Source organism: Meles meles, chromosome 7 (assembly GCF_922984935.1).
Source record: "Meles meles chromosome 7, mMelMel3.1 paternal haplotype, whole genome shotgun sequence".
NCBI classification, from domain to species: Eukaryota; Metazoa; Chordata; class Mammalia; order Carnivora; family Mustelidae; genus Meles; species Meles meles.
The window spans coordinates 52237027-52264061 of record NC_060072.1 but is presented as its reverse complement, the minus strand read 5'-3'; the positions used below and the strand labels follow the sequence as shown (position 1 = coordinate 52264061).

General features: G+C 48.8%; 1 protein-coding gene across 1 annotated transcript in view; it reads left to right on the top strand.

Moving 5' to 3' along the window:
• The window catches only part of RASSF3 (Ras association domain family member 3), a 73800-nt gene extending 48797 nt beyond the window's left edge, over nt 1-25003 (top strand). Inside the window, exons 2-5 of the mRNA XM_046012846.1 lie at nt 14697-14804; nt 17342-17570; nt 19498-19607; nt 22252-25003. Coding sequence (XP_045868802.1) covers nt 14697-14804; nt 17342-17570; nt 19498-19607; nt 22252-22401 — 597 coding nt within the window. The 3' untranslated portion in view covers nt 22402-25003. The remainder of the gene's footprint in view (nt 1-14696; nt 14805-17341; nt 17571-19497; nt 19608-22251) is intronic.
• The last annotated feature ends 2032 nt before the right edge of the window (nt 25004-27035 follow it).

Genomic DNA, 27035 nt, shown 5'->3' with positions numbered 1-27035 from the left:
CTTGTGATCTCTCTCTGTCAAATAAATAAAATCTTTTAGAAAAGATTTTGCTATACAAGTTAGAGGACTATGAAAAAGTTCCTGCGGGGGCGGGGTGTGATTGGGGCCTAGGGGAAAGGGTGAAGGTGGGAAAAAATCACATATTTGTGCAAGGGACCTGGTCCAGAAAGTGTAAAATGGGATGGAGCCCAGTCTCCATGTTTCTTGTGATGTCCTGGGTGAAACCTCCCCAGGCCCCCCAGGTCGCCTCTGCAGCGCTAAGCGGGTGCACATCCTGTGTTCAGCGCTGTGTGCGGACCTCCTCTTAGCGGCTGCTTCTTGCTTCCTGTCCAGATCTTCGGGCTAGCGAGACTCAGCTGGGTCGGCACAGCTCGGATCCACACACGTTTGCCTCAGACCCTAATGCTCAGACGTTCCTGAAACAACGTTCTGTTTCTCTTCTTTCATTTCAGTTCTGCCTTTTGCTTTTTCATGTGTTCCCAGCTGTCACAGGCAGCCAGAGGCACCCCCCCCCCCCTCAGTCTGGTCTGACCTGGCCGCCTGGCAGGGGGGAGCGGTGAGGGGGGTTGCTGAGTCCCAGCACTGAGGAAAGGTGGGGCGGGAGGGCACTTCCTCCTGGCCTTGGACTTCCTGCGGAGCCTGGAGGGAAACAGAGCTGGAGGGTGTGCAAACCCTCAGGGTTATACAGCAACACAAACACTCCTCCACAACAAAGACACTTTAAAATGCTGTAAACACCCCCCACGTGTCTCCCCCCACCTCCTTACTGGCAGCTCAATTTCCAGGGCAGTTTTTGGGGAGGGTAGATTTTAATTTATAAATTGGTTGGTGTGAGAGGGTGATGGTAAAAACTGTCTTTCCTTTTTTGACAGTCTTTGGCAATAGCAGTTTTTGTTTTTGTTTTTACGTGGTTCGAGAGGCTCTTTTATTTCCCAGACCACAAGGGCCTATTTTTACCTGGAACTCTGGTTGGTTCTCCCTAGCCGCTTCCTGCCTCGGTCTCTGTGAGGGCAGCCGGCTGTCGGCTTTGGGGACAGTGGGAGCTGTAGTTGTCTCCATGGAGGCGGCTTGTCCCCTGCCTGGGGTGCGGGCAGCATATCAGAGTGTGGCCCTTTATGCTGACAAAGTGCTGAGTTGCTTTGTGTTTTCCTTTTTTAGGGTGATTTTAAATTTTTTCATATGTGAAAGTCTTTTCTTTCTCTGCTTACCATTCATAACAGACTTCCGGAGAAGTTTTTGCAAGTTTTGTGCAGAAAGGAAAACCATCTCCAGTCTCACCAGTCTGGCATAAGCACTGGTAACATTTTGGAATATTTCTTTCTAGTCTTTAGGCACGTTAAAAGATAAACCCAACTGAGTAAACTTTGTAAGATCTTACTGGCTTTAGTCAGTGATTCATGAATTGGGCAGCATCTCGTCTGGCAGATAGTAAAGAACTCTGAAGAATTACACAAAATGAAAGATTTTCAGGGAGCAGGGCCCATGCAGGACGGATGGGACAATGACGGAGAAGTTTAAAAAGCAAAGAGCAGGTGGTAGCAAGGTCACCTTCCTTCAGGCAGAGCAGAGATCCAGCAGGCCGATGACCTCACTAGTGCCGACCGGGTGATTTCCAGATTGACCTGTTTGAGGTTCCACTCCTGGGGGAGGCTGAGACTGTAAATTAGGTCTTAAATCTTAGTCTGGGGACTTGGGTTTAGCACAGGTGACTCCATTTTGGGCTTGTTGTCCCAACTAGGCACATAGTTTGTCATACTGGATGTGCAGTTTCTCCTCTGATTTTTTTTTTTTTTTTCCTTTTCCCATGAAAAACTCTTCTGTAGTGTTCATGTTAACAGCCCCTGTAGAGTCCCTTCGAGATTTGAAAATATTACTGAGCTATTTCCTTAATGCTGGGAATACAGTTTCTAATTTTTAAACAAATTACCTGTGGTCCTGGCCAGATTACTAAGTCTCTCACTCTTTCCAGTGCAGGGGCTTGAACTCATGACCCTGAGATCAGATGCTTAATGGACTGAGCCACCCAGGTGCTCCCAGATTACGAATTCTCTAATAAATTGTTAGTTGTATTAGTGCCTCATGCTCCAAAATTTAGGTCGAACACAGTATTTGAAAACAGCGAAGCCTCCGGAAGCCAGGAGTGCGTAAATCTGTTTTCATCTTGCTTTCACTGTCTCAGTCCATGGTTGGTTTTTCCTCCTCTTGCTTTTTTGGCTTAATGGGCTTTGAATGGGATGGATCCGGTATGAACCCTGCGTAGCTTCTGTGCTGATGAACTGCGTACCCTTGTAAGCCCCCACGTTGCTATTTGCAAAATAGGGCTAATAGTGTACCCAACTACAGGGTTGTTACAAGAATTCAGAATCAGGTTGTGAAGACGGTGGCTTAGTGTCTGACTTCGGTGATAAGATTCACTAAGGGCAGCTACTGTCACCTTCCTCCCTCCCTCAGTAACTCCCAGGGATTTGGGTTGGCTAATTCTGCTCTCTGGTTTTGGAAGAGTGGCCAGAAAGGAAAGGGAAGCGGAATGGGGGAGGTATATTGAGAAGACCTTTATTTTTCTCTTTCTAAGTGCAGGGAAAGTTCAACTCTTTGTTCCGGGGATTGTCGTCAGAACCCTCAAGGCGGTCGAACCCTCAAGGCGGTCGGTCTGGGCTGGGATTGGCCTGGGTGAGGGTGGGCGAGACCCTGGTGCACTCTTCTTGCAGGGGCTTCTGTCTCCCTGGTCTCTCTTCTTCTGGCCTTTGGGTCAGTTTGGGTGTGCTGTGACCAGCCTTGTATCTCCCTGACACGCTTCCTAGGACTTTTGTGTTTCTCACCCCATCTATGACTGAACAGGAGGGCAGGAGAGGATTTCTGTAGAGAAAAGTTATCTTTATGTTTATGCTTATGTGAAGCCCTTCAAGGTCACAATGCACCTGATACCTATTTGAATTGCTCTAACATCTTTCACTTCAGAGTACTTTCACCATCTTGGTAGGAAGATGAAAGGTGAATCCTCAGATAAAACCAGCACCTGGGGCTGCATTTGTTTAAAAAAAAAAAAAGGGGAGGGGGCTGCTGAGGGGAAGCTAGATCTGGAAGTGTCTACTGAGAGTGGAGGGCAGCAGTGGGGAGTCTTTCTTTGTCCTTCATCGTGGGTTGCCTGTAGTGTGGAAGAATGAGGCCTTCTACACGTGGTCCTTCAGTCAGGCCTTTTTTTTTTTTTTTTTAATTTTTTTATTTTATTTATTTGACAGAGAGATCACATGTAGGCAGAGAGGTAGGCAGAGAGAGGAGGAAGCAGGCTCCCTGCAGAGCAGAGAGCCCGATGCGGGGCTCGATTCCAGGACCCTGAGATCATGACCTGAGCTAAAGGCAGCGGCTTAATCCACTGAGCCACCCAGGCGCCCCAGGCCTTTTTTTTTTTAAGATTTTATTTTTATTAGACAGATCACAAGCAGGCAGAGAGGCAGAGAGGAAGCAGTCTCCCTGCTGAGCAGAGAGCCCAGTGCAGGATGTGACTCCAGGACCCTGGGATCATGACCTGAGCCGAAGGCAGAGGCTTTAACCCACTGAGCCAGTCAGGCCTTTTTTAAGGGCTATGAACAGACTTACTCAAAAGAGCAGCCTTGAGTGGAGTGTAGGGAAGATACTTCAGGAGAGAGGGTGGAGTGAACGAATGGGAACAAGGCAATAGAAAACAGTTTTAACCCTGGGGCCCGCTTCAGAATTTCAAGTTTGTCTAGTTAATATCTTTCTTGGTCTGGAAATCTGGCCTGAAAGGACTGACGATCTTTCCCTTCCTCTCAGGGTGCCACCTCTGTATGTCAGATGGTATGAGAGTGAATGTTACATGTGTGTTTGGACTAGTACATTAGTAAGGCTGCAATGATTAAGAATTGAGGATTTAGAAATCCAGGCCTTAAGGAGTTAAATGCGACTTCCTGGACATTGCCGTCAGCAAATTACTATCATCCACACGTTTTAACTCTGTTGTCTGAAAACATAGAACTTAAATAGCTTTCACATCTTTTTTTTATGTGGTGTTAACTTTGACTTCCTCTTATAATGGCAAGGAAGAATACCAAGTATCTTTTGGATAAGTTTGTTTCTGATAATTTTTCTTGGCGTGCTGGCCCATAGACATTTCTAATTTTCTTGAGATACTCTGTTTTTCTGGTCAAATTAGGTTATGACTCCTACTTGCAAGACCTCTGCCCTTGATTTTCAGATTCCTGCTCTTGTCGGAGCTAGAGCAGCCCAGAGCCTGCTCAGCTTCCCAGATGGGCTCCACCTGCCTCCTCCTGGTTGTTGCCGCATTCCCTCATGCTTCCTGTCTGGCTCACCTCCAAATGAGCCTTGCTCATTTCCTTTCTCTGGAACCTCCCTCCCCTTACAGGCAAGGTTCAAAGGTTCCATAACCAATCCAAGGATGGGGAGGCCCCAGACCTGATCTGCAAACTCTGACCTTTGTAAGAGCCTCTGGCACCCCTGTGCTAACCTGAAGAACAAGGGCTGTGGCTCAGGAGCCACGGTTTTAATGGCTCTTAGCCAAAGGCAGTGGCTGGCTGCTGGAGGACCCTCAGAGTCTTCAGCAGTGAGCTGTTCTAATCTAGATCTAGGGTGGGCACTGTGTCACCACTTACCAGTGTGGTGTCTTTCTCACTTCCGTCCTGGCTTCTCCGTGATGGCTTCTTTTTTCCAGTTAATTTTCCTAATCCTCCGTGGGTTCCTGTTGCGGGCACTTGATGAGGGCAGTGGCGTAGATAGAATACCAGTATACTGCGGTGCCTGGCTGGCTTAGTCGGAAGAGCATGTGGCTCTTGATGTGGGGGTCGTGAGTTCGAGCCCCACGTTAGGTGTAGAGATTACTTAAATAAACTTAAAAAAGAATATTAGACAACTCACTGCTGAAGAGGACAGGGACCATAGTAGTCCAATGCGCTCTTAATAATCAGAGCTGTCCTTGAGGACGGGTCTTCCTCTGCAAACCCAAGAACCCGCTGCCTCTCCCATTCTGACGGAAACCTCAGAGAGGTGGGCTGTGGCCACATTCTTTTTCCAGTTATGAAAGCTGATTAGCCGGATTTGGGTGTGCTTGTCTCTGAGGCCTCTAATAATCTTTCCTTTCTTTGTTACCCAGCTCACCTAGAATTTGAGAAAGTTAAACCAGTTGTGAAAATGTATCCCCTTTCAGAAATGAACAACATCTTAATTGATTCCCTTTGAAAACATGTTGAACAGGGATTTGTGAGTCTGAGTGTAATCTGGTATGCCTTGAGGCCGGGCTCTCCAGCGGGGGCACTCCGAGAAGACTGGTCCCCCTCCAAGTTTGTTTTCTGGCCCCAAACAAATGAGTGGCTGTTGGACGATTGGCACGCGACCCGGCTTTGAAAGCACAGCCATATAGGGTATTGTGGACTGGTAACCAGGGGCTTTAAAAAGTGAGGTCATGGAAGGCCCAGATGAAACTCTCTTCATGTGGATCACAACTGCAATTAATCTTATTAACACCCTGGGCCCGTGCCTGCTCTCACTGCCCCGCGTGTGTGAGGGGAGTTAAGGGGCAAGCTTTGAAGGCCTCGCTCCTTTGATGGTGCAGATGGAGAACAGAAGCGTATAAAACTTTGTTTCTGCTGTTACAAAGGCCTTTTGTGTGCCCTTGCAGATGCATTTAGTTTTGAGAAGCAAACCGAAAAACCCCACACAGATTGATAAGCGGTACAAAAGCGGGGATGGATTGCAAATGCAATCTTGGAGATGTGGGCTCTGTGACCAGATAGAATCAGTCCGTTGAAAAGGAATGTGCGACGGCCGCCTTCCGGCATTGAGCTGGTCCCAGCACCGTGTTCCCGAGAGGACGGTTTAAACATGCTGTCAGGTTATTGGGAGGCAGGAGTAAACACAGGAAGCAGCCAACGGAAGAGGTCCTGCGGCTGCTGGATCTGCAAGGATGAGGGGTGGCCTAGGGCCTGCTGAGGCAGGGAAGTGAGAGCTCTTGTGGGGAGGATGGCTTTCTGGGTGGGGTGGGCCTCAAGGAGGAGGGGCACATGATGAGGGGCAGGGTGGTGTGTGCACATGAGCTCTTGGGGGAGAGTTAAGTGTGGCTGAGAGGCAAGGGTGAGGCTGGGAGAATATAAAGGCAGTAGTCGCTCCCATTGACCTCTCCCAAGTGCGTGTGAGAGAGGCCTAGTGCAGGGCTCCATCCTTATAAGGTTACAGCCTGGTTCTATTTTTGAAGTCCATTAAAAAAAAAGTCATCTAAAACACCCACCTAGACTCCCTTCTGCTGTTCTCTTTGTTGTTTAACAAGAAGCCTGGAGACAAAGAGGTGGTTTAAAATTGTCAGGTTCGACAGATGTGGTGTGGGTCTGCTAATATCCCTGAATGAATACAGGATCCACTTACTAAGTGAATAATTAATAAAAGAAATATCTGTTCTTATGTAATTTACCGATCTGCTCCTAATTAATGAATTTCACACTTAAAACACTATTACAGGTCTGTTTTCTTAGTTCCCTGCTGTGTGCGGATATGAGTTTGTTTTCTTTCAACCTGCGGCTCTTCTCAGATCCTGTAGCATTTTAAAGTGCTTTGGGACTCACCAAGGAGGGTGGGAGAGGGAGAGGAGGTGAGCATCCTGGAGGAGCAGCGTTCCCTGGGGCGCTGTGGATTTGCTGGGCGCTTTGCCCTTCCCCTTCGCTGGCTGCTTCTCCTACCTTGAGATCACACTGATGCCTCTCTCCCTACAAGGAGGGGTAGAGGGCCATGACAGTCTTTCTTTTCCTTTTTCTTTGGTGTTGGAAACGTGAACAGCAAACATCTTTTACGGTAGGTAGCATAGGAGCGCGCAAGCTGAAGGTGGGCACAACGAGTGACCTGAACCCCCACTGGGAGGGAAGTAGCCCCCCAGCTCTGTCTGTGTCCCACTGTTTATAAACATCTTCCCATTTGGTGGGGGAAGCCCTGGACTGGCCGGGATGAATCAGCATGCCATGGCTGGTCCCCAAGATAAGCGTGAGTCTCTAGACGTGGCACCCAGCCGATCGTCGGCGCTGATGCCGTGAGAACACGGCAGCGAGCAGCACCCTGGACTTTTAAGGTCAGGAACAGCAGCACGAGGCACCCCAGAAACAAGTGCCTTCAGGAATGGAAATCCATTTGACTTCAGCATGTTATTTTACGTTGCTCTTGCGCAGCTTTCCCCAGCTCCTTGTTCATTCACACCTGTGCGCGCTACAGCCTAGATTCCCGTTGTCCGGTTGAGCCCCATGAGCCACACAAAACCATTTACATTTAAAAGATTTATTTATTTATTTATTTGACAGAGATCACAAGTGGGCAAAGAGGCAGGCAGAGACAGAGAGGGGGAAAGCAGGCTCCCTGCTGAGCAGAGAGCCCGATGCGCCAGAGAGCCCGATGCACGGGCCTCGATCCCAGGACCCTGGGATCGTGACCTGAGCGGTAGGCTCTGCCTTTAACCCACTGAGCCACCCAGGCGCCCCTATTTACAATTAAATAAAAACGAAAATTCAGTTTCGTGTGTAAGTGCTCCCATGCCCACATGGGGCCGGTGAGTCTTCTTCCGGACAGCACGGTGCTGTCTGGAACGCTTCCCTCATGGTAGAAAATGCTGTTGGATGGCGCTGGTGCAGATCAGCAGGCTGGTCCTCTTTTGAGAACTTTCTGGGCTCCCTCAGCATCTCTACCTACTTTTGGATCTCCGAGGTTGTGGGACGAGGAGTGAAAACGCCTGACAGGCACCGACTGAGTGCAGAGTCCCAGCCCGAAAGACCCTCTCCGGGGCCTTAGTTGTGCATAAGAGCCTTTCCTGCATTCATCACGGGGTTTCCACTGTGTACACTTACAAGACATTTCAGCAGAGTTTTTTTTCTTGCTAAAGTGAGGTTCAGGAGCATCTAACTTGACTTGTCGAGAGTTTCTTTTGAGCCCCCCAAACTGCTTGCTCCCTAGCTGCTAGAGAGGACTTTCTTACACGCAAACCTGCTTTGCTCTGCTGGTAGGTCTTTCCCTGACGGTTGGGGAAAGCTCTCTCAGAGATTTTTCTGTTCTGGTGAGGTCCACAACACTTTATTTGCTGTCTTTGTTGGAACAGAGCCCAGAAGGAGGACATTTGAAGAAGTCGTTATCAAGGCTCGTTACCACTGGAGCTGGCCCTGCCTCCATTCCGTTTGCAGCAGGGCCCCAGGCTCTGAGACAGGGCAGTACCTGATGTTTTGTTCTGTACCCAGGACAGGCTCGTGTCCTCTGGGTCACTCCCTGGGCCTCCCGTCTGTTGGGGACATTGTTACGTGACTGCCTGTTGCCACAACTGCACAATGCGATTCAAAGTTGGAATTCTTGCCTCACTTCAAGGAAGAAGCATCTTTTGGCCCCGTAAATTTCCCTCTTCCACCGATAGATACAGGCTGGCCCCCACCCCTGGCCAGGAGTTGGAGCGGCTCCATGTGGGGGCGGTGGCCCATGGCAGAGAGGTAATGACTCGGTTTACTGAGTGTCATCAGGTGCTGTGCCTCTGTTGTCCCCCACTCAGAATCTGTGCCAGTTGTGTGTGTGTGTGTTTTTTAATGACCACTTTTTTTTTCTTTAAGATTTTAAAAATTTATTTGTCAGAGAGAACGTGAGCGAGCAGGAGTACAGGCAGGCAGAGCGGCAAGCAGAGGCAGAGGGAGAAGCAGGCTCCCTGCCGAGCAAGGAGCCCTGATACATGCTACTCCATCGCAAGACCCTGGGATCATGACCTGAGCCAAAGGCAGCCGCTTAACTGACTGAGCCACCCAGACGTCCCCTAGTTGTGTTTTTAAAAGGGTCTCTACTTTCGTTTTTTTAAAGAAAACACGCAAGGCAGTGGGGCGGGAGTAGGACAGGCTTGACAAGGCCATCCTCCATGAGAAGGTGGAGAAGACTGTCCAGCTTGAAGTGCTTGGGACCGAGCCGGGCGCCAGCAGGTACTGCATAGAATTGTTGAATAACGAGTTGTATTATATTTTCGCAGCAGCTCTATAAAGTACATATCGGTTTACGCTTTTTACAGAGATGAGAAAACAGATCCGGAAGGTTAAGTAGCTTGCCTTTGGCAGAGCTGTGATTCAGACTAGCGAGCCTCGAGTGTGCCTGCAGCGGCGGCCAATCTGGTCCCTGGGCTGTGAAGGGGGATCCCTCCTCTCACTTGCACCTGCGAGCAGGTCCTTCTGGGTGCTTTATTTTGTTGTTGTTTAACTTAAAATGTGATCATTTTTAACTTAAAATGTTAAGTTGAGATAAAATTTCCCGTTAATAGATAAGTTAGCAAGAAGGGCAAAGAAGTTCTCAGACCCTTGGCCCAGAGTTTTAAAGGGCGGTCTGGATTTAACATGGGTTGGCCCACCCGGGGAGGGCACCAGCTGTTAGGCAGGGCAGGGCCAGTGGGGGAGAAGTTCATGGTGAAGCATAGCTCTGTGACCCCACCCAGGAACCAGGCAAACACCGGCTTGCTGGATGAAAACACTAGAGGAGAGGCTAGTGGTTCATCATTTTCATGGAAGAATGGAGATTCTGGAGGGTTGGGAGACTGTGAATGGAAAGTGGCTTATAAAAGAGAGGACCTGTGACCGCCCCCGCAGACACACCTGGGCGTGGCCCGGCAGCCTTTGAGCCCAGGAACAATAAGGATACATTCAGACACCTGCAATAAGGATACATCCAGACACAGGTACCCCATGCATTTCCTGTCCTTGCCAGCGCAGGTCAGGGTGAATGTTTGTACTGTTTTCTCTCTCCTGCGCTTGCCACACAGGTTTTGAAAAACCCCTCCTTCTTACGTTCACCTTTAGTGCCCTTTTACCTACTCTGTCCCTTGTGGGTGGCATGTTTTTTTTCCTCCTCCTTACGTGTAAGGCCGTCTTCCCAAAGGCATTGCATTCAGAGGAAGGGCAGGAGGATCCTTCTCTATGGGAGAGGAAAGGCGGGACGGGGGCTCTCTTGTAAAGGGGTGAAAATTTGGAAGTTTTCCAGCTCTAGAGACTTCCTCCCGTTACAACACTAAAAGAAACCAGTGTTCTCCACTCGGGCCGAGCTTGTGACTTCTCTGCCTTTCTCCCAGCTTCCAGACTCTTCCACCCAGACGCTGCGTAGTTGTCATTTCAGAGGCCTTTTCCCTCCCCACCTGCTCACTCCTGCCCAGCCTGTGCGGGAAGGTATGCCCGGCGACGCTGGAGGTGTGGCGCCCACTGTCCCCGTGCTTGTGTGAGAGCCTGGCACACAGCAGACGCTCAGGAAATACTTGCTCAGAGAGCAGCCCTTGGTCCGTGGCCATGAGGTGCGCAAGTGCTAGGTCCGTCGACTTCACATAAGAGAGGAGATCTTAAAAGTTTCCTCACCCGCCCAAAAAATTATAATTATGTGAGGTGATTGATGAGCCTTGTTAACTTGTGGTGGTTGTTTCGCAGTATAGATGTATGTCAGATGCCTTTGCAGTGCACTGAAAACAAAGAGTGTTATATGTCAGTTGTATCTCAATATTAAAAAAAAAAAAATCAGGGTGCCAGCCTTTTAGGTATTAGCTGCTTCTGTGGGATCTATGTTCCAGTTGATCCTTTAATAACAGGGTGTTCCGCCTTGAAAGGATCTTGGAGGTCCTTGGGGCCCCGTCCTTTCTGTTAACTGCTCCTTATGGTTTCCTTGGGTTTTAATCTCTGAGAAGGAAGGATGGTTGTCACACAAGCATGTCTTGGTTATGCCTGTGTGAGTGATCCAGGGGACGTTTCTCTTTCCAGACCAGCTAGCTCCTTTGACTTCCTCAGGCTTCTGGGAATGCTGACGTGAGGAGGCCTAGGGGTGATGGGTGCTTAGCTAAGCATCTGCAGTGAAGAACTCCCTAGGGGCACCCGGCTGGCTCAGTTGGTAGAGCGGTCGGCTCTTGATCCCGGGGCTGTGAGTTGGAGCCCCCGGCTAGGTGCAGAAATTGCTTAAAAATCTTAACAAAGAAAAAAAGGAACTCACTAAATTGACTTGACCCTGCCTCTTTGCTCTTAATCATTTTCTTTGTCTCTTCTCCTTTTCATTCTTTGGCTTCTCCTATCTCTTAACCTAGGCAGTAAGCCCCTATGGTGGGCAGATGCTGCAGTATTGGTACCATTAGCTATTTTGTTCATTTAAAAAAATTAACTGGTTTATTTTAGAGAGAGAGTAGGGTGCGGGGGAGGAGCAGAGGGAGAGAGTATTGCAGGCAGGCTCCATGCTAAGTGACATGGGACTTAAGCTCATGACCCTGAGATCCTGACCTGAGCCATAATCAGTAGTCGGATGCTTAACTGACTGAGCCACCCACGCGCCCCTCTTTCCTTTGGGGGATACTCCCCCCCAAGATTTTATTTATTTATTTGACAGAGAGAGAAGGAACACAAGCAGGGGGGGTGAGAGAGGAAGAAGCAGGCTTCCGGCTGAGCAGAGAGCCGGATGTGGGACTCCATCCCAAGACCCTGGGATGATGACCTGAGCCAAAGGCAGACAGACGCCTAACGACTGAGCCACCCAGGCGCCCCACCCCCCCATGGTGGGGGGGGGTACTTTAAACTTTTTTTTTTTTTAAAGATTTTATTTATTTATTTGACAGAGAGATCACAAGTAGGCAGAGAGAGAGGAGGAAGCAGGCTCCCCGCAGAGCAGAGAGCCCGATGCGGGGCTCGATCCCAGGACCCTGAGATCATGACCTGAGCGGAAGGCAGAGGCTTTAACCCACTGAGCCACCCAGGCGCCCCCCCCCCCCTTTTTTTAAAGGTACTTATTTGACAAAGAGACCGTGACAGAGAGACTTCAAGCAGGGGGAGTGGGAAAGGGAAAAGCAGGTTTCCTGCCAAGCAGGGAGCCTAATGTGGGACTCGACCCCAGGACCTTGGGATCATGACCTGAGCCAGAGACAGCGGCTTAACCGACTGAGCCACCCAGACGCCCCGGGTACATTTTTAATGGTGGGCCTTTGGTTGCCTTGATTCCTAAGTGGAACCATCTTGCTCCATAGGTCACACTGTTGAGAGCAACCGCAGATCTTTGCAAAATTGCCATGTTAGGCCTGGAAGCACTTTTGAGATCAAGATGATTCACACTGGTCCCTTTTATTTGCTAGGAAGTGGACTTGGGTCATTGAGCTGAGGGCACGGGATTAGTGGGCGACAGACTCTGGGTCAGAGCCCTGGCCTTGCTGGATTTGGGCTTCTTTGTCACGGCGCCCTCATGCCCTGCTGGTGCCACATCTCACATTTGCGAAGTGGAGACCTCTTACTGGCCACTTCTTAGTATTTGCTGGGGAGAGCTGAACAAAGCCTCGTTATCTTTTTCAGCTGTGGCCTGTGGCCAGTGAATTGTGGATGGGAAAGAGCCGGGCAATCAGAGAGGTGCAATGTATGTTTTGATTTTCCTTAGAAATAGTCACTGAAGCTTCTGAAAAGTTACTTTAATCTACAGCTTTTTTCCCCTTCCCCTTTCCTAACCAGTGACACCAAAAATAGGATTGCTTTGGGGTATTACGTTGGCAGACAGAATGCTCCCCAAGGGACTTTGAGGCCCCCTCCTCCTGGGGAACGAGGATGCTCTGTTTCTCCAGCAGTACCAGCACGGACCCATCCGACTTCACCAGGACGCTGCTCCACTTGGGAAGTTACTGACCTACTTTATAGTCCGCGTACCCCTATGTTCAGGCTTTGAAGTAAAAAAGACTTGACTCCTGAATGGATCAAGAGCCATTTTATGTTGGTTTTTTGTCTTGTTCTGTGTTGTTTTGCAGAGTTATTATTTGAGAGAGAGAGAGCGAGCGAGTGCACGCGAGCACATGTGCACACACATGCAGGGGGAGGGGCAGAGGGAGAGGGACACGCGGACTTGCTCTAAGTGAGAAGCTCCGTTCACAGCCCCGAGATCCTGACTGGAGGTGAAATCAGGAGTTGGACACCTGACTGACGGAGCCACCCAGGCGCTCCTGGAGCCCTTTTATGTTCTTTATTAAAGTGTTCCTGCCAGATCTTTGGTTGCCACTTCTGTGGCTTCGTAGTACTAGCTCCCCATGAGAAGATGGCAGCAGAGACCGGCTTAGGCAGCCTCCGGTAAAAAGGTAGACACCTTTTCAGAAATTCTGTAGTGGAGGAATAAATCAGGACCCTTCATCCTTTGAGTTGCTACTCAGGGTTGAATGTGATCATGTAGCCTTTGACTCAGGCAGGGACAGTGGGGACCTGTTCGTGTTAGTGGAAACAACACAGAGGACCCGATTAAAATTGAGTTTGGTCTGTTAACTAGTTGGGTCGTCCCCAGATGAGCATGTCACACAACCCTGCCCCAAGAGGTCTCAGGGACTAGAGTTACTGAGGGTTGGTAGGCTTTGGGAGGGAGTCTCGCGGCCACGGAACAGCTGAGTGTCTGCTGGCAGGTGAATTTACTTAGAACTTGATCTCCTTTGGAAACTGGAATAATGTCTACTTGGTTAGGTTGTTGGGAGAGTGAAATGCAGCACAAGGCAGGCGTCTTGGATAGTTGGCTTCACGGGGTCCCCGTACACTGAGGTTTGGGCGCCTGTGACTGCATAGTTTTTTAAGATTTTACTTATTTATTTGACAGAGATCACAAGTAGGCAGAGAGGCAGGCAGAGAGAGAGAGAGGGGGAAGCAGGCTCCCTGCTGAGCAGAGAGCCCGATGTGGGGCTCGATCCCAGGACTCTTAGACCATGACCTGAGCCGAAGGCAGCGGCTTAACCCACTGAGCCACCCAGGCGCCCCCGAAGGCAGAGGCTTTAACCCACTGAGCCACCCAGGCGCCCCCCCGTGACTGCATATTATAGAAGGATGTTGTATACCATCCTGCGCTGGTTGAGCTCTTTAGACAATAAACCATTGGGGAATCCTTCACTGGTAAGAGGGTTCAACTATGTCGTCGCATCCACAGTGTGGAAGGTCAGAGCTGGGGTGAGACTGGAGGGGTTGGGAGCGGTGAGAGTGGGAGATCTGGCTACTTGTATCTTGACATGAGGATTTGTTCGGAAGGTAAGTTACCCTCTGGTAGTTGTGTCTGATTGGGTCATTGGTGAGTGCCAGCTAACATCATTAACTACTGTACTTTTGCTTATAAATATGGTGAAGCTATAAAGACCATAAGGTTGGGACACCTGGTGGCTCAGTGGGTTAAAGCCTCTGCCTTTGGCTCAGGTCATGATCCCAGTGTCCTGGGATCAAGCCCTGCATCGGGCTGTCTGCTCTGCAGGGAGCCTGTTTCCTTCTCTCTCTCTGCCTGCTTCTCTGCCTACTTGTGATCTCTGTCTGTCAAATAAGTAAATAAAATCTTTAAAAAAAAAAAAAACCGTAAGGTTCATAGAACGTGTTAAAGGGAAGCTTTTGGTGTGTGTCTGTGGATACTGTTTAAAATGGAAATGACCAGTCTTGCATATACTCTTAGAGAATGGTGTTTGTGCAGAAGGGAAATTTAAAAAGGACAGCTTTACAAAATAATATTAAGTGTTCCTTTTAGCTGCTGATAGATTAGTTTTATTAGTTTTATTCCATATAGCCCTCAAGAAGACTTGGTCTGAAGGAATGAAAGCCATGTTTGGTGGATGACCCAGTGAGAGGGTGTGTATATTTCAAGGTGAAGTGCTCCAGAGTTCTTGTGTGGAATGTGAAAAAAATCCTGGCTTATCTGCATTTTTCTTCTGTGTTTTGTTTTCCTTCTAGGATGTGGAGAAAGAGAAGGAAACCCACAATTACCTCAGCAAAGAGGAAATCAAAGAGAAAGTCCATAAATACAACCTGGCTGTCACAGACAAGTTGAAGATGACCTTGGTAAGCACCGACACCTGTCAAAAGACAGATACCAACTGTTGGTCTTACCATCCATGTGTTTTAAAGTCTCTCAGTAGCATTTGCAGACGTTAAATGGTCAGGGTACGCCAGACGATGAAGTGGCGTACTTCTGCAGCTTTCACATTAGAGTTATATTTTGAAGTAGCTTTATCGCACCCATCAGTTAATACTTTAAAGTTTCGTGACCCGGGGTGCCTGGGTGGCTCAGTGGGTGGAGCCTCTGCCTTCGGCTTGGGTCATGATCCCAGGATCCTGGGATGGAGTCCTGCATCAGGCCGTCTGGTCAGCGGGGAGCCTGCTTCCCCCTCTCTCTGCCTGCCTCTCTGCCTACTTGTGATCTCTCTCTCTCTCTCTGTCAAATAAATAAATAAAATCTTAAAAAACAAAAGTTTTGTGACCCTCCGAAAGATTTTTAGCATTGAGGATTGCTCTTTAACATACAGGTGGTACCTCAAATTCTGATAAGGCTTACGTCCCTTTTCTCTTGTGCAAGTAAGTTGGGAAGTGTTGGGAAAAGGATTTCCATGCCTGTGGGTTAGAATAGAATTGAGCCAGGATTCCTCCGGATGTAGTATTCAGCCTCCTGCACGTTGTTTGGGGCTCCTGCTCTGCGGAACCAAACACTGAACTCAGTGGGGAGCTGGTGGAGGCGGGAGAAGGCATGGGGCATAGTGACTGGGGGAGAAGAGCCAGAGCAAAGCCAGAGTATTCATGTGCTTCAGACGGGACTGGCGTCTCTGCTTGTCCTCACATTTGGTGACTTTCTTTGAGGCACCTGCCATCCCGTGGTGTCCATTTCCAGGGCCCTTGGACTTCTGCCTCTTGGGCTGTTGGCTGTGAACTGACAGTTCAGCCAAGGACAGAGTGACTGGCTTAGAGCAGGCCCTGCTGAAGTCTGTGACCTTTGGGGAGGAGCGCTACACGTAAACCCTTGTGATAAAGGATTCGTCCCCAGTGGGATGCCTTGAAGAGGGGGAAGCGGGACACGTGCTCGCGACTTTATTCTTCATTACTCCCAACAGTGATGCTTGTCTGTTTTCAAATGCGCTTTTCATCAAAGGATGCACTTGCCTTCGGTTCTTCTTCCCTCCCCCATGGAGATGACCTTGCAAAAATAGAAACTTAAAGTGTTGTGTAATACTTTTCTACAAGAATGAACAGTCGAATTAGTATGGTAAATTGATCTTGTGGAAAGGAAGACAAATAGTGGACCCAAAAGGAGGGTTTTTAAAAATGTTTTAACTGTCTCATTTATTTTTTAAAAAATTTTTTGAAGATTTTTATTTATTTGGTGGAGACACAGCAAGAGACGGAACACAAGCAGGGTGAGTGGGAGAGGGAGAAAGCAGGCTTCTCGCTGAGCAGGGAGCCGGATGAGGGGCTTGATCCCAGGACCCTGGTATCATGACCTGAGCTGAAGGCAGATGCTTAATGACTGAGCCACCCAGGCGCTCCAACTGTCTCATTTCTGTGTAACACCTGAGGCTTTGTTTTAATAAAACACTAAAATACGTTTTTTTCCTGGATGTAAAAAGAAAAAGTGAAGAGCAGACAAGTCTACCATCAGCAAAGATAAGTGCTGAACTCAGCAAGTTGTGTATTTTAAATACGTGCAGGGTTTTTTTTTTTCTTTTTCATGAAAAGCATATCTCAATAAAATGGGTAAAAAATAGTATATAGAAGGAGATATAAATACCACGTTAAGACAAAAAAGACAAGTGCTTATAATATCTGTAGTTTGCATTGTAGCTGCTCGAGGCCACCAAGATGCATTGTCACGCGCCCCACGCCTTGCGCGGTGTGGGGTATGCTGTGTCCAAACATTTTGGCAAAATTGATCATCTAGGACACGGGGTGATAGGCACTAGGAATGAGGTAGCTGGTTTGGGTTCTGTTCCCTCGGTTTGGATGTTTCCAAGTGACACAGAGAACCTCCCTCCTTCCCTCCCTCCCTCTTTCTTTCCTTCCTTCCTTGATTTTATTTATTTGAGAGGGAGCATACATGTGCATGCATCGGGGAGGGGAGCCCATGCAGGGACTCCATCCCAGGTGCCTGAGATCACAATCTGAGCCAAAGGCAGACAGTTAATGGACTGAGCCAGCCAGGCACCCCACGACCTTCCTTTTCTGTGTAATAGCTGGTCACCAGCTGCAGAAGTTTCCTTCCAGCAGTTGGCCCCGACCCGTCTGTCAGGCACCTGTGTTTTTTGGGATTTGGCTGATCTCTGCTGCGGTGGACTGTAACCTCTCCAGTGGGCTCTGACCTTCCACATGTGGCTTCAGAGGCGTCCATCTCGGACCGCTGTCCCCACAGCACGGGGAGGCTTCTATTGCCACATCTGCCCTACAGACCCCATCTCTGGAAGCACTTTGCCAGGGTGGTGTTAACCTCCCTCTGAGCTCCTTCCCTTCGGGGCGATCTTTAGTGAAGCTGTGCCGCAGAGCAGTAAAAGCACAGACCCAGACAAAGAGTATCTCGCCTTTCATCTAACAGTGTGCGTTTCTTCCTGCTTCAGAATTCAAATGGGATTTACACTGGCTTCATTAAAGTCCAGATGGAGCTCTGCAGACCCCCTCAGACTTCTGGAAAACTTGCTCCCGGTAGCAATGGCTGTATGAACACGCTTCACATCAGCAGCATGAACACCGTTGGGGAAGTGATCGAGGCCCTGCTCAAGAAGTTTCTCGTGACTGAGAGCCCTGCCAAGTTTGCACTTTATAAACGTTGTCATAGGGAAGACCAAGGTATGTTGCCAGGCCTCAGATGAAAATGGTGTTTGCTTTTACGTCTTTGTCGTCTTGAGCAGCAGGAACGCTGCTGGGTGTGTGTATGTCAGAGCCCAGGGACAGGTTCTGGAAGCCGTGGTGATCCTGGCTTAACCCTTTTCCCGTTTCCTGGCTTTCCGTATTCCTGAGTTGGACACTTGTGGGTCTGAGGAGGTCCAAGGCATCCACATGTGATGGGCATTTGTGGAGGATTTTGTGATGTGTGCACCAGGGGATGGCTTCGAGTTTTTTTGTAAGCCTTAATTTTAATGCTCTTCAGGACGAAAAAGAATGCTTTTGTGATTGAAGATTTCATTAGCACATTCCACGTTTGATGTGCGTCTGAACAGGGGTGGTCTGGGAGACTTGCGTCCTTGGAGACTTGGAGGATGGGCAGGCGCGTGTGTTACTGCACATTGCAGACTTCTGATGAGCGTGGCACCAGCCGGGTTCTTCTGTTTCCTGAGCTTGCCTCGCTAGCCGTGACCTGGGGGCAGTGTGGCACCCAGCCCCCCAGAGGCACATACAGTGGATGAATAACATTCTCCTCTGGGGTCTGCCTGTCTGAACTCCATGCCCACATGCAGCGAGTAGAAAGAGGATAGTAAGGAACTGTGTGAAACTGAACGTGGTAGTCCCATGCTCCAGCAGAAACTGATCACCAGCGGTGGATAACCATGATACTGGGAGTCACAAGTGCTTGTTTGGAAATGCGCAAGATGTGTGGGCAGTCCAGCTACTTAACCTCTGTTTTTTTGGGGTAGAGCCTCCAGCAGCAATGGAGGAAAATAGACTAACTTGATGTGCTTGACATATCCTTCAGTTGTTGGGGGAGGAAATGCAGCTAGTTGCTGAGTGTGCATACTTCTCTTTTGACCCCAAACCATGGGCTGGGCCCTGCAGAATACAAAGAGGACCTAGGCCAAGATTCCTACCCTCAGGAGGCACCAGACTCGAAGCATGGGCGTTTACATCTCCAGGGAAATCAGTACCTGTGATGGGGCCATATCCAGAAGTGCCAGGATACCATAGAGGAGCTCAGATGGTGTATCCGGCAAGCTTCGTTGCCTGCCCACTGGACTTGAGCCACACGGGCGGACAGTAATAGCATCCTATTAAAATATTATCCTCATGGCTGGCAGAATCTTTCAGCACTGCAGGAGTGCTAGTACCCTGTGTGTGTGTGTGTCTCCGTGTGTGTCCCCATGTGATGCGAGAGACACACAGCTGTGCCTGCAGCCAGCAGAGCCCGTGTTGTGACTGCTTGGTTTGTTTGCGTCTGCTCATAATTCTAAATTAATGTATAAAGAGATTCACTCTGATTTTGTTTTCTTTCGGATGGTATGTTTTTACTGTGTCTTCAAGGGGCTGCAGATGCTTTTGTAAGTGTATCATCTTGCTTTATAAAAGGGGGAGCAGAGTGAATTACAGGCCCATCCTTGGACTAACTAATACCCATTAAAATTCATTCTTGGGGCGCCTGGGTGGCTCAGTGGGTTAAAGCCTCTGCCTTTGGCTCAGGTCTTGATCCCAGGGTCCTGGGATCGAGCCCCACATTGGGCTCTCTGCTCAGCGGGGAGCCTGCTTCCTCCTCTTTCTCTGCCTGCCTCTCTGCCTACTTGTGATCTCTGTCAAATAAATAAATAAAATCTTAAAAAAAAAATTCATTCTTGAGGATTATTTCCTTTGTAATCGAGGCACAGTGCGTATTGTGCAGCTAGAACGGAACTAGTGTAGATTCCATTCCACTGCCGGCTGTTCACAGCGATAGGAGAGGGAGGACGGTGACAGGGTGGCTGGGTCACGGGCTGTGCAGCCTTGATCCGGAGGAGGGGCTGGAAAGCCAGGCAGATGGTCTGGGGAAAGACGAGATCCTGTGTAACGGACTGCCTGTTTGCTTACTCAGTCTACGCATGTAAGCTTTCGGACCGGGAGCATCCGCTCTACCTGCGTTTGGTGGCTGGGCCCAGAACAGACACGCTGAGTTTTGTTCTTCGTGAACATGAAATTGGAGAGGTAAGTGATTGTTCATTCTTGCTTTACACTGTAGAGGGCAGCTGGCCCTGGTTTACTGCTTGAGTCTAGTGACTCTTTCCTCTGGGTTGTGGGGGGGGTTGGGGGGTTGGGCAGGAGGAGAGAGAATGCACCCAGGTGGGCATCTGTCTAGCTGCCTGTCTATGTCTCTTGGGAGGGGGAGAGGAGTCTGGAGGACAGCTTGCTGTGTGTTTTTGAATTGTCAGAAATGAACCCAAGGTTAGCCTGCAATAGAATTTTTTTTTTTTTAAACAATATCTATTCTCTTGGTTTATAATTTTCAGAGGTGGGAAAAGAGCAAGTAAGAAATCTTTTTCCCACCCGAAGACCCCATTTCACTCCTTCTGCCTCCAAATTACCCTAATGCAGCTAAACTGTGAAAGTTGATACTCTCCATATGTTTGCTACAAACATCTCCAGGCTCATTCGTTTAAAGAGAAATAAAAGGAAATGGAATTTTAAAAAAAAGAAGGAAATGCAGGAGTTTCTCTACCACGAGAGACATAAAACTTTCTAGAATCTTTTTTTTTCTTCTTGCCACAGTGATTTAGAAATTATGTTTATATATGCATCATTTGCCATTTTCCCTCCAGGGAGGATTGAATTTAGGCCAGTTCAGTTGAAAAAAGCACTTTATATGGTCCAGCTGCCAACTTTAAAAGGACACTTGAGTAAATCCCTGGGTCTTGGGGCAAGCCCTGGGTCTCCATCTTGTGCCTGAACAAGAAATGGCATGAATTGTCCGTGTAGAACATTGTGTGGTGCAGTGAGAATAGTTTCCAGGTTAAAAGTTAGGAAGCCAGGACTCCACCTCCTACCGTCCTCTTGTGAATTCAGGAGTATGACCTTGGGTGAATCTTCCAGTCTTTCAGCCCTCGGTTTTGAAATCTGTGAAGTGGGACTAAAGACTTTTAAAGGTGGTTTTGAGTTACAAATTAAAAATACACATAAACATGCCTTGTAATATGTATCTAAGTTGGAGCTTGATCTGGGGAGTTTTAGGAAGATAGTGCTGTTTCAATTAACGGAATGTTCTAATGTAGAAAGTTTTGTTCTCCTACTCCATGTTTCTTACTTTCTTTAATAACCAGGTCAGAATTCTCCAGAAAGCCTTCTGCCATTATGCCTACTTGGTGGTTTTATTCCATTTGTCCCGTCTGTTCTACTGGTATTAGGTTATCTTTGGTCCTTTCCCTCCCCACACCCCTGGGAGTTCCCTGTCAGATACTGTTCCTGGGGCCCCTGGGTGACTTAGTCCCTTGAGCTTCCGACTCTCAATTTTGGCTCCCGTCATGGTTTCCTGGTTGTGAGATTGAGCCTGGGGGCGTTGGATGGGCTCAGTGCTCAGCACTCAGCAGGAGTCTGCTTGGGATTCTCTGTCTCTGCCCTGTCCCCTGCTTGTGGCACGTGCTCACGTGTTCTCTCTAATTAATAAATAAATAAACCTTTAGGGGAAAAATTGTTCTGCCTAAGGCCATGATTCTCAGCCTAGGGCCCAGGGCCCCCTTTTGGAAGGTGTTTTGTTTGGAAAACAAATTTACAAAACCCCTCCCTGGTGATGCCAAGTATCTTTGTTGACCTTTACTGATGAATTAAAAATTTTTTCTTAAAGTGCCTGCTAGGTGCCAGGTGCTGTTGGGGAAGCAACTCAGAGTCTCCAGGGCAAGCGGCAAAGCCCAGATAGTGAGAAGCACAACAGCTGCAGTGTCGGTAAAGGGTAGGTGAGGGAGATGCTTAGCAAATGATCCCCACAATTTTTAAACCTTTTGTGATCAGGGCTACCATTGCTCAGTGAGAGCTTCTCATAGGTGTTTTTTCTGGGTCAGAAGGAACAGAGGAAGGAAATCATGGAAGACTTCTTTGAGGAAGTGGCATTTAAGCTGAGACTTGAAGGTTAAGTAGGAGTTTGCCAGGCAGAGTGGAGGAAGTGAGTGAAGATACTGAGGGTAATGTAATGAGTGGGATAATGTGAGAGAGAGAGGGGAGCTAGAGGGGTCTGGGTCTTTCAGACTTAGTAGGAATGACCAGAGGAAGCCACCGAAGGATTCCAGCAGGGGAGGGACATGCCTAGATTTGCATTTTATGAAGAGTATTCATATTCAGAGAATAAGAGAATTCATATTCAAATCCTGGCTCCTAGGAACAGATGGGGGAACAGAAGAGTGGTGTAAGGAGGTTATGGGCGAGTTTGTCCCTGGGCTGGAGAAGAGGATGGTGAATGCAGAGGTGGGCAGCAGAGATAGTAGAGAAGAGCAGGCCAGTTGGAGAGCTGTGTAGGAGCTGGTAAGATTGTGGGAAGTGGAAGAATGTGGCACTGATGGCGGTGACTGCAGGGAGAGGCTGAGGAGAGTGGTTTCTGATGCTGGTGGGGTCAGAGAGGGGCCAGGTCAGCAGGGAAAATGCCTGGTGCGCTTGGGGCCCTGAGTGCTTTGGCCCCAGTGAGATCCGCTGTGGAGAGCTGTGGAGGCAGCTGTGGGGTAGGAGTTGCGAGTGGGCCTGGGTGTCCTCGAGGGCCCAGGTGCTGGGGGAGGGAGGCTGGTGCGCGCCTCCCCCCACCAACCCCACCTGTGCCGGCCCACGATCTGACTTCAGCACCTGGGTTTTTCCTTCTTGTGTCCTTGCACAGTGGGAAGCCTTCAGCCTTCCAGAGCTACAGAATTTCTTGCGGATTTTGGACAAGGAGGAGGACGAGCAGCTGCAGAGCCTGAAGCGGCGCTATGCGGCCTACCGCCAGCAGCTGGAGGCTGCCCTCAGCGAGGTGCGGACACCCGGCTAAGCGCGCCCTCCCCTGCCGCCCCCGGCCGAGAGGCGCGGGACCTGCGTGCGCAGCCCCAGCCGGGGTCTATCTCGCTGGGGGGCCGTCCTCGCGCCGCGTGACGCCGGAGCCTGCCCCCTCGGACCCCTGGCTCTAGTCCCCGCCGCCTTGGGGCCTCTCCCGGCGGGGCTGCTGCCGCCCGTCCGACGCCCCGCGGGCTCACCTCTCGGCAAGCTGTGAATCTGCGGTCTCCTCTGGGGCCATCTAGACGGCTTGGAAGCACGACTCTGGGTTTTGTTTGGTTTATCTTTCTTCCTTACTTTGTTTTAGTTGATTATGTGATGGTGAAGTTAAGCTGAAGGATGTGCAGATGATTTTTTAAAAAAGCTTAATAAGGAATCTATCTGAATACTGTCCTGTGTTGAAACTACCTGTCCGTTTTTGTTTTTGGTCTTGAAATGTCAGAGGAAGCAATCCATGGGAATTCAGAGGCCCCGGAACCCAGGAACTCGGAGGCATTGAAGGGTTGGTTAGGAGTTGGACTGAGAAGGTGTAGAGCAAGTTTGGAAGAAGGCGCCAGTGGAAGTGGGGAGCTCTGCGGGAATGTGGTTTGGGTGAGGGGCGGGTGGTCAGGGAGAAAGGTGTGTTTGGTTATAGACGGGAAAGCCTTGGGTTTTGAGATGTTAAGCCCATTGTGGTAATGCTTGATGTGCTGGTGAGTAAGTCGAGGGAACAGAGCCAAAGCAAGTAGGAGCTAGAGCAGAGGGAGGAGCTGGGAAGTGTGCAGCTAGCTGCCCAGAGAATGAACATCCAGCCAGGTGGACCTCGCAGGCCCAGACAGCGGGGTCCTGTGGTGGGTCCCCCTCTCTGGGTACCGGTCCGGTGCTCTCTTCTTGGAGGGGGCGGGGGTGGGGCGCTTCTGCGGGTGGTGGGGCCATGACCGAGGGCCAGCTCCTGTTACCATCCTGTTACCATATGGTCCCGGTCTCCCACCCCAGCTGTTCCCTGAATGGAAACGGAGTCTGGGTAGGGGGTGGCAGTTTCCGGTTAGCTGCGAGATTTGTGAAGTAGAGAGCTCACTGCATACTTTTGTGACAATCACTCCCTTCTTTCCCTAGTTTCCCTTTTTCCTCCCCTTTCCCCTCTTCCTCCTCTACTCTTCCCTCTTCTCCCCACCTTCTCTCACAAACCAGTCTGTTCTTCTGTAAGGTAGATTAGGGATGTGGGTTATAGACCCAGTGCCATCAGATCCTCCTTCCAGAAGGAGTACTTGACTGAGGAGGAGGGTGGCGGGAAAGGGAGGACTCCCCCTCTGCCGCCCTGCCATGCACCAGCTGACCACACAAGAGGGGTTCTTTCTGGAAATGCTTTAACGAAAGTGCGTGTTCTACCAACCAAAGAAAGGCGTGCACAATAGAAGCCTTCCTTAAAGCAGGTTAAATAACCTCATTTTTTGCAGCAATCTGAAAACAACAAGAAAGCTGTGCTGTGTTCTAAAGGGGCCTTATAATCTGTTTTTTTTTTTTTTTTTTTTTAAGTCTAGATACATTTTGTTTATAAATTCCCAAGGAATTGTCAACACTTTGGTGACACCTAATGGATTCTTTTTGAAATTCCAAGGTGCTTCATTTCTTTGCCTCTTACGTAAACTGTGCCTTTTAAAAAGTTCCCTTCTTGGTGGCACTTCCGACTTTGCAGAGAGCACCTGTCTTGTTGGAGGCAGGTGTCCGCGGTGGTCTGCTGTGCACACACGTTACTGAGACAATCCTATCTTCCTAAGCTTTTTAAGGAGAGTTGGGGGGGAAATAAAAGTAGAACTAGCTATAAAATATGTATGGGGCACATCTTGTTTAATTTTGCATGTGACTTCTTTGTAGCGCATCGATGAGGTTTCAATGACATTGTCATCCAACGCTTTACCTTTATTGTTCAGGGAATGCCTTCATGATTTTTTATACTGGTTTTATTGTTCAGACTGTGGCTTGGGTTTGAGTATACTGTTATCAACCACCTGGTCTTTGAATTGCCCACCCAGTAAGCTTGTATTTTGTGAAGCATTTGTTTCTCAGATTAAGACACTGTTAGAACATAAAGTAGTAGCTGATGGTTATCTGTGAATTTTTTTTCCTTTTTTTTTTTTTTTTTTTTTTTTACTTGAAGTAGATTGTCTAAAACAGGCATCCTCCTCTCTTGTATCCAGAACCTTGCTGGTTGTGGTGTGCACTACAAGTTGCAATTTGGAAAACTTGCTGTATTGAAATTCTGTCAGTACATAGTTCTTGGAACACTGACGTTCTCTCCCAAACACTGGTTCCTGCAGCAGCATTTTTCATGCATAAAAGAAAAGGCCACTACGGCCAGAGATTTTTAAAAATCACTGTACAAATTCTTGTGTTAAACTAAGCTTTGCTGTAATACTGTTTTCTCTTCAACATGTGATGGTACCAGAATGTTGTTAAAAATGAAGGGGGTAGTATTGCAGGGGAGCATTTTAAATCACAGAAGTAAAAAAATTATAATATTTATAATTTTGATGTGTTTATTTTTATAGGGAAGATTTTTCTTCCCTGTGGTTGTTTCTGGAATGGCAAATTGTTTCCATTATTAAAAGTCGAAGTTGTTAGCTGGTGTTCATGTGTTTTTATTTGTGATACTAATATGCCTGGTAAAAGGAGGTCACAGGAGCCAGACAAGCTGCTTTTGCAGACCCACGAGGACACGTGCGGGAACGCAGGGACTTAGTAGGTTTGAGTGGGGCACATTTGTTCTCTCAAGTGTTGCTTTGCCTTTGTCTTAACTCTCTGGGGAAGGAAACCCTCACTGAGTGTCTACCCATACAACACATTCCTAAAACAATTGTTCTGATTGTGGAATATACATACGTTCAAAAGTGTATAAAGCATGTGAACAAAAAATTAATATAAAGTGGATGCCCTGTGGCCCCTTCCAAAAACAGGAGGGTCTCATTACTTCTTTAGAAATCCTCTCCTTTCACCTTCCCTACCTGCCTTTAGTTCTCTTGTCCTTGAAACAGACCACTTTCAACATTTAAAGTGTTTGTATTTTTTGGTCAGCATGACTGTCCAGGATGGTGGGATGGGGAGTATTTGGGGGGGGGGGGGATCAGTATCTGTGAGTGGGTCAAGGCTCTGTGTGCTCTTCTCCTGTGCCTGCTCGAGGCAAGCGTTTTTACTGCTGCACTGCCCCCTAGAGGTGATGGTGAAACCGGACCAGGGCTGCACCTGTTGGTGAGGGGGAACATTTCCAGAAAAATACCATAGCTGTTTGAGAAGTGAAAATATTATGATAGAAAATGATTGCTTTGTATAGAGCTCTCTGATGAAATATCCAAAGGAATCTGGTTTGTTAGTTCAGCCTGGGTTACTACCCAAGGTGCACGGGGAGGGGTTTTTTTGTTTGTTTGAATTTTTATCCCTTAAAGGGAGTTCGCTTCCTGCCCTAAGCTTTTTGTCAGAATTTATCAGCACATGATAACGTGTTTAGATTTTCTTATTTTGCAGAATCCTCAAGAATGGTATCTTGCATTTCGTGTTTGAAAGAACGGGGGGGGGGGGGCATGTGGGTGCCTCAGTAGGTTAAGCATCTGCCTTGGGTTCAGGTCATGATATCAGGGTCCTGGGATCTAGTCCTGTGCCGGGCTCCCTGCTCAGCAGGGAGTCTGCTTCTCCCTCTTCTTCTGCCCCTCCCACTGCTTGTGTGCTCTCTCTCACACTTTCTCTCTCTAATAAGTAAAATCTTAAAAAAAAAGGGGGGCGGGGGGATGTCTCTGTATTGGCAAATTCACACGAAGTGTTCACAGTGTGCCAGGACTTACTCTCCAAACCTTAGTACGTATTAATGCCTTTTCTCCCCTGTGAGGTAGGTATGGTCAACATCCCCATCTCACAGATGAGGCGGCACACCGAGGTCCAGCAGCTTGCCCACCGCCATGCTGAGAGAGCAGCCGAGCCGGGGCGAGGAGCCCTGCTGCTCCGCTCCCCCGGAAGCTCCATCCAGTTTTCCGGTGCACCTGCCAGCGGGAAGCCCAACATGTTGCCCGCACTGGGCGGTTTGTCAGAAAGCAAGCCTCCGGGTGTTCCCGCTGCGGTTAGTACCATGGTTCCCAGCACCACCCGAAGAGCCGCTTTAGGGGGAGTGCAGAGTTCCGTTCGCAAAGGCTAGAGCTTTCCTCCCCCACCAAGGATGGGCCTCTGCAGAGAAACACGGGAAACCAAATATGGAAAGCCTTGAAAGTGTCCCCTTGTCTCGTGTGCACAACCGCAGTTAACCGGGTGTGCAGAAGGGCAGCTTTGCACAAGAACTAGGGGAGGAAAGGAGGGGGACAGGAGTGGCAGCAATAAATAACTTTCCAGGGCCATGTCATCTGCATGGTTGTGTTTTGGGTTTTTTTGGGGGCGGGGGTTGTTGGACCTTTTTGGTTTCATTTTGTTTTTCTGGAAGACCTTTCCCTCTAATCCTGCAAGGTAACAATGGCAGGGAAGAGAACAGACCCTTTTGATCTTAAATAATAGTTTCCAGAGACAGCAGTGACTCACGTTTGGCTGAGGCAGGACTTGGCAGCAGCTGAGCCGCCGAAGTGCCCCTCTCCTTCCCCTCTTGCAAATGGGAATACTGACGTTCTTACATGTTTACAC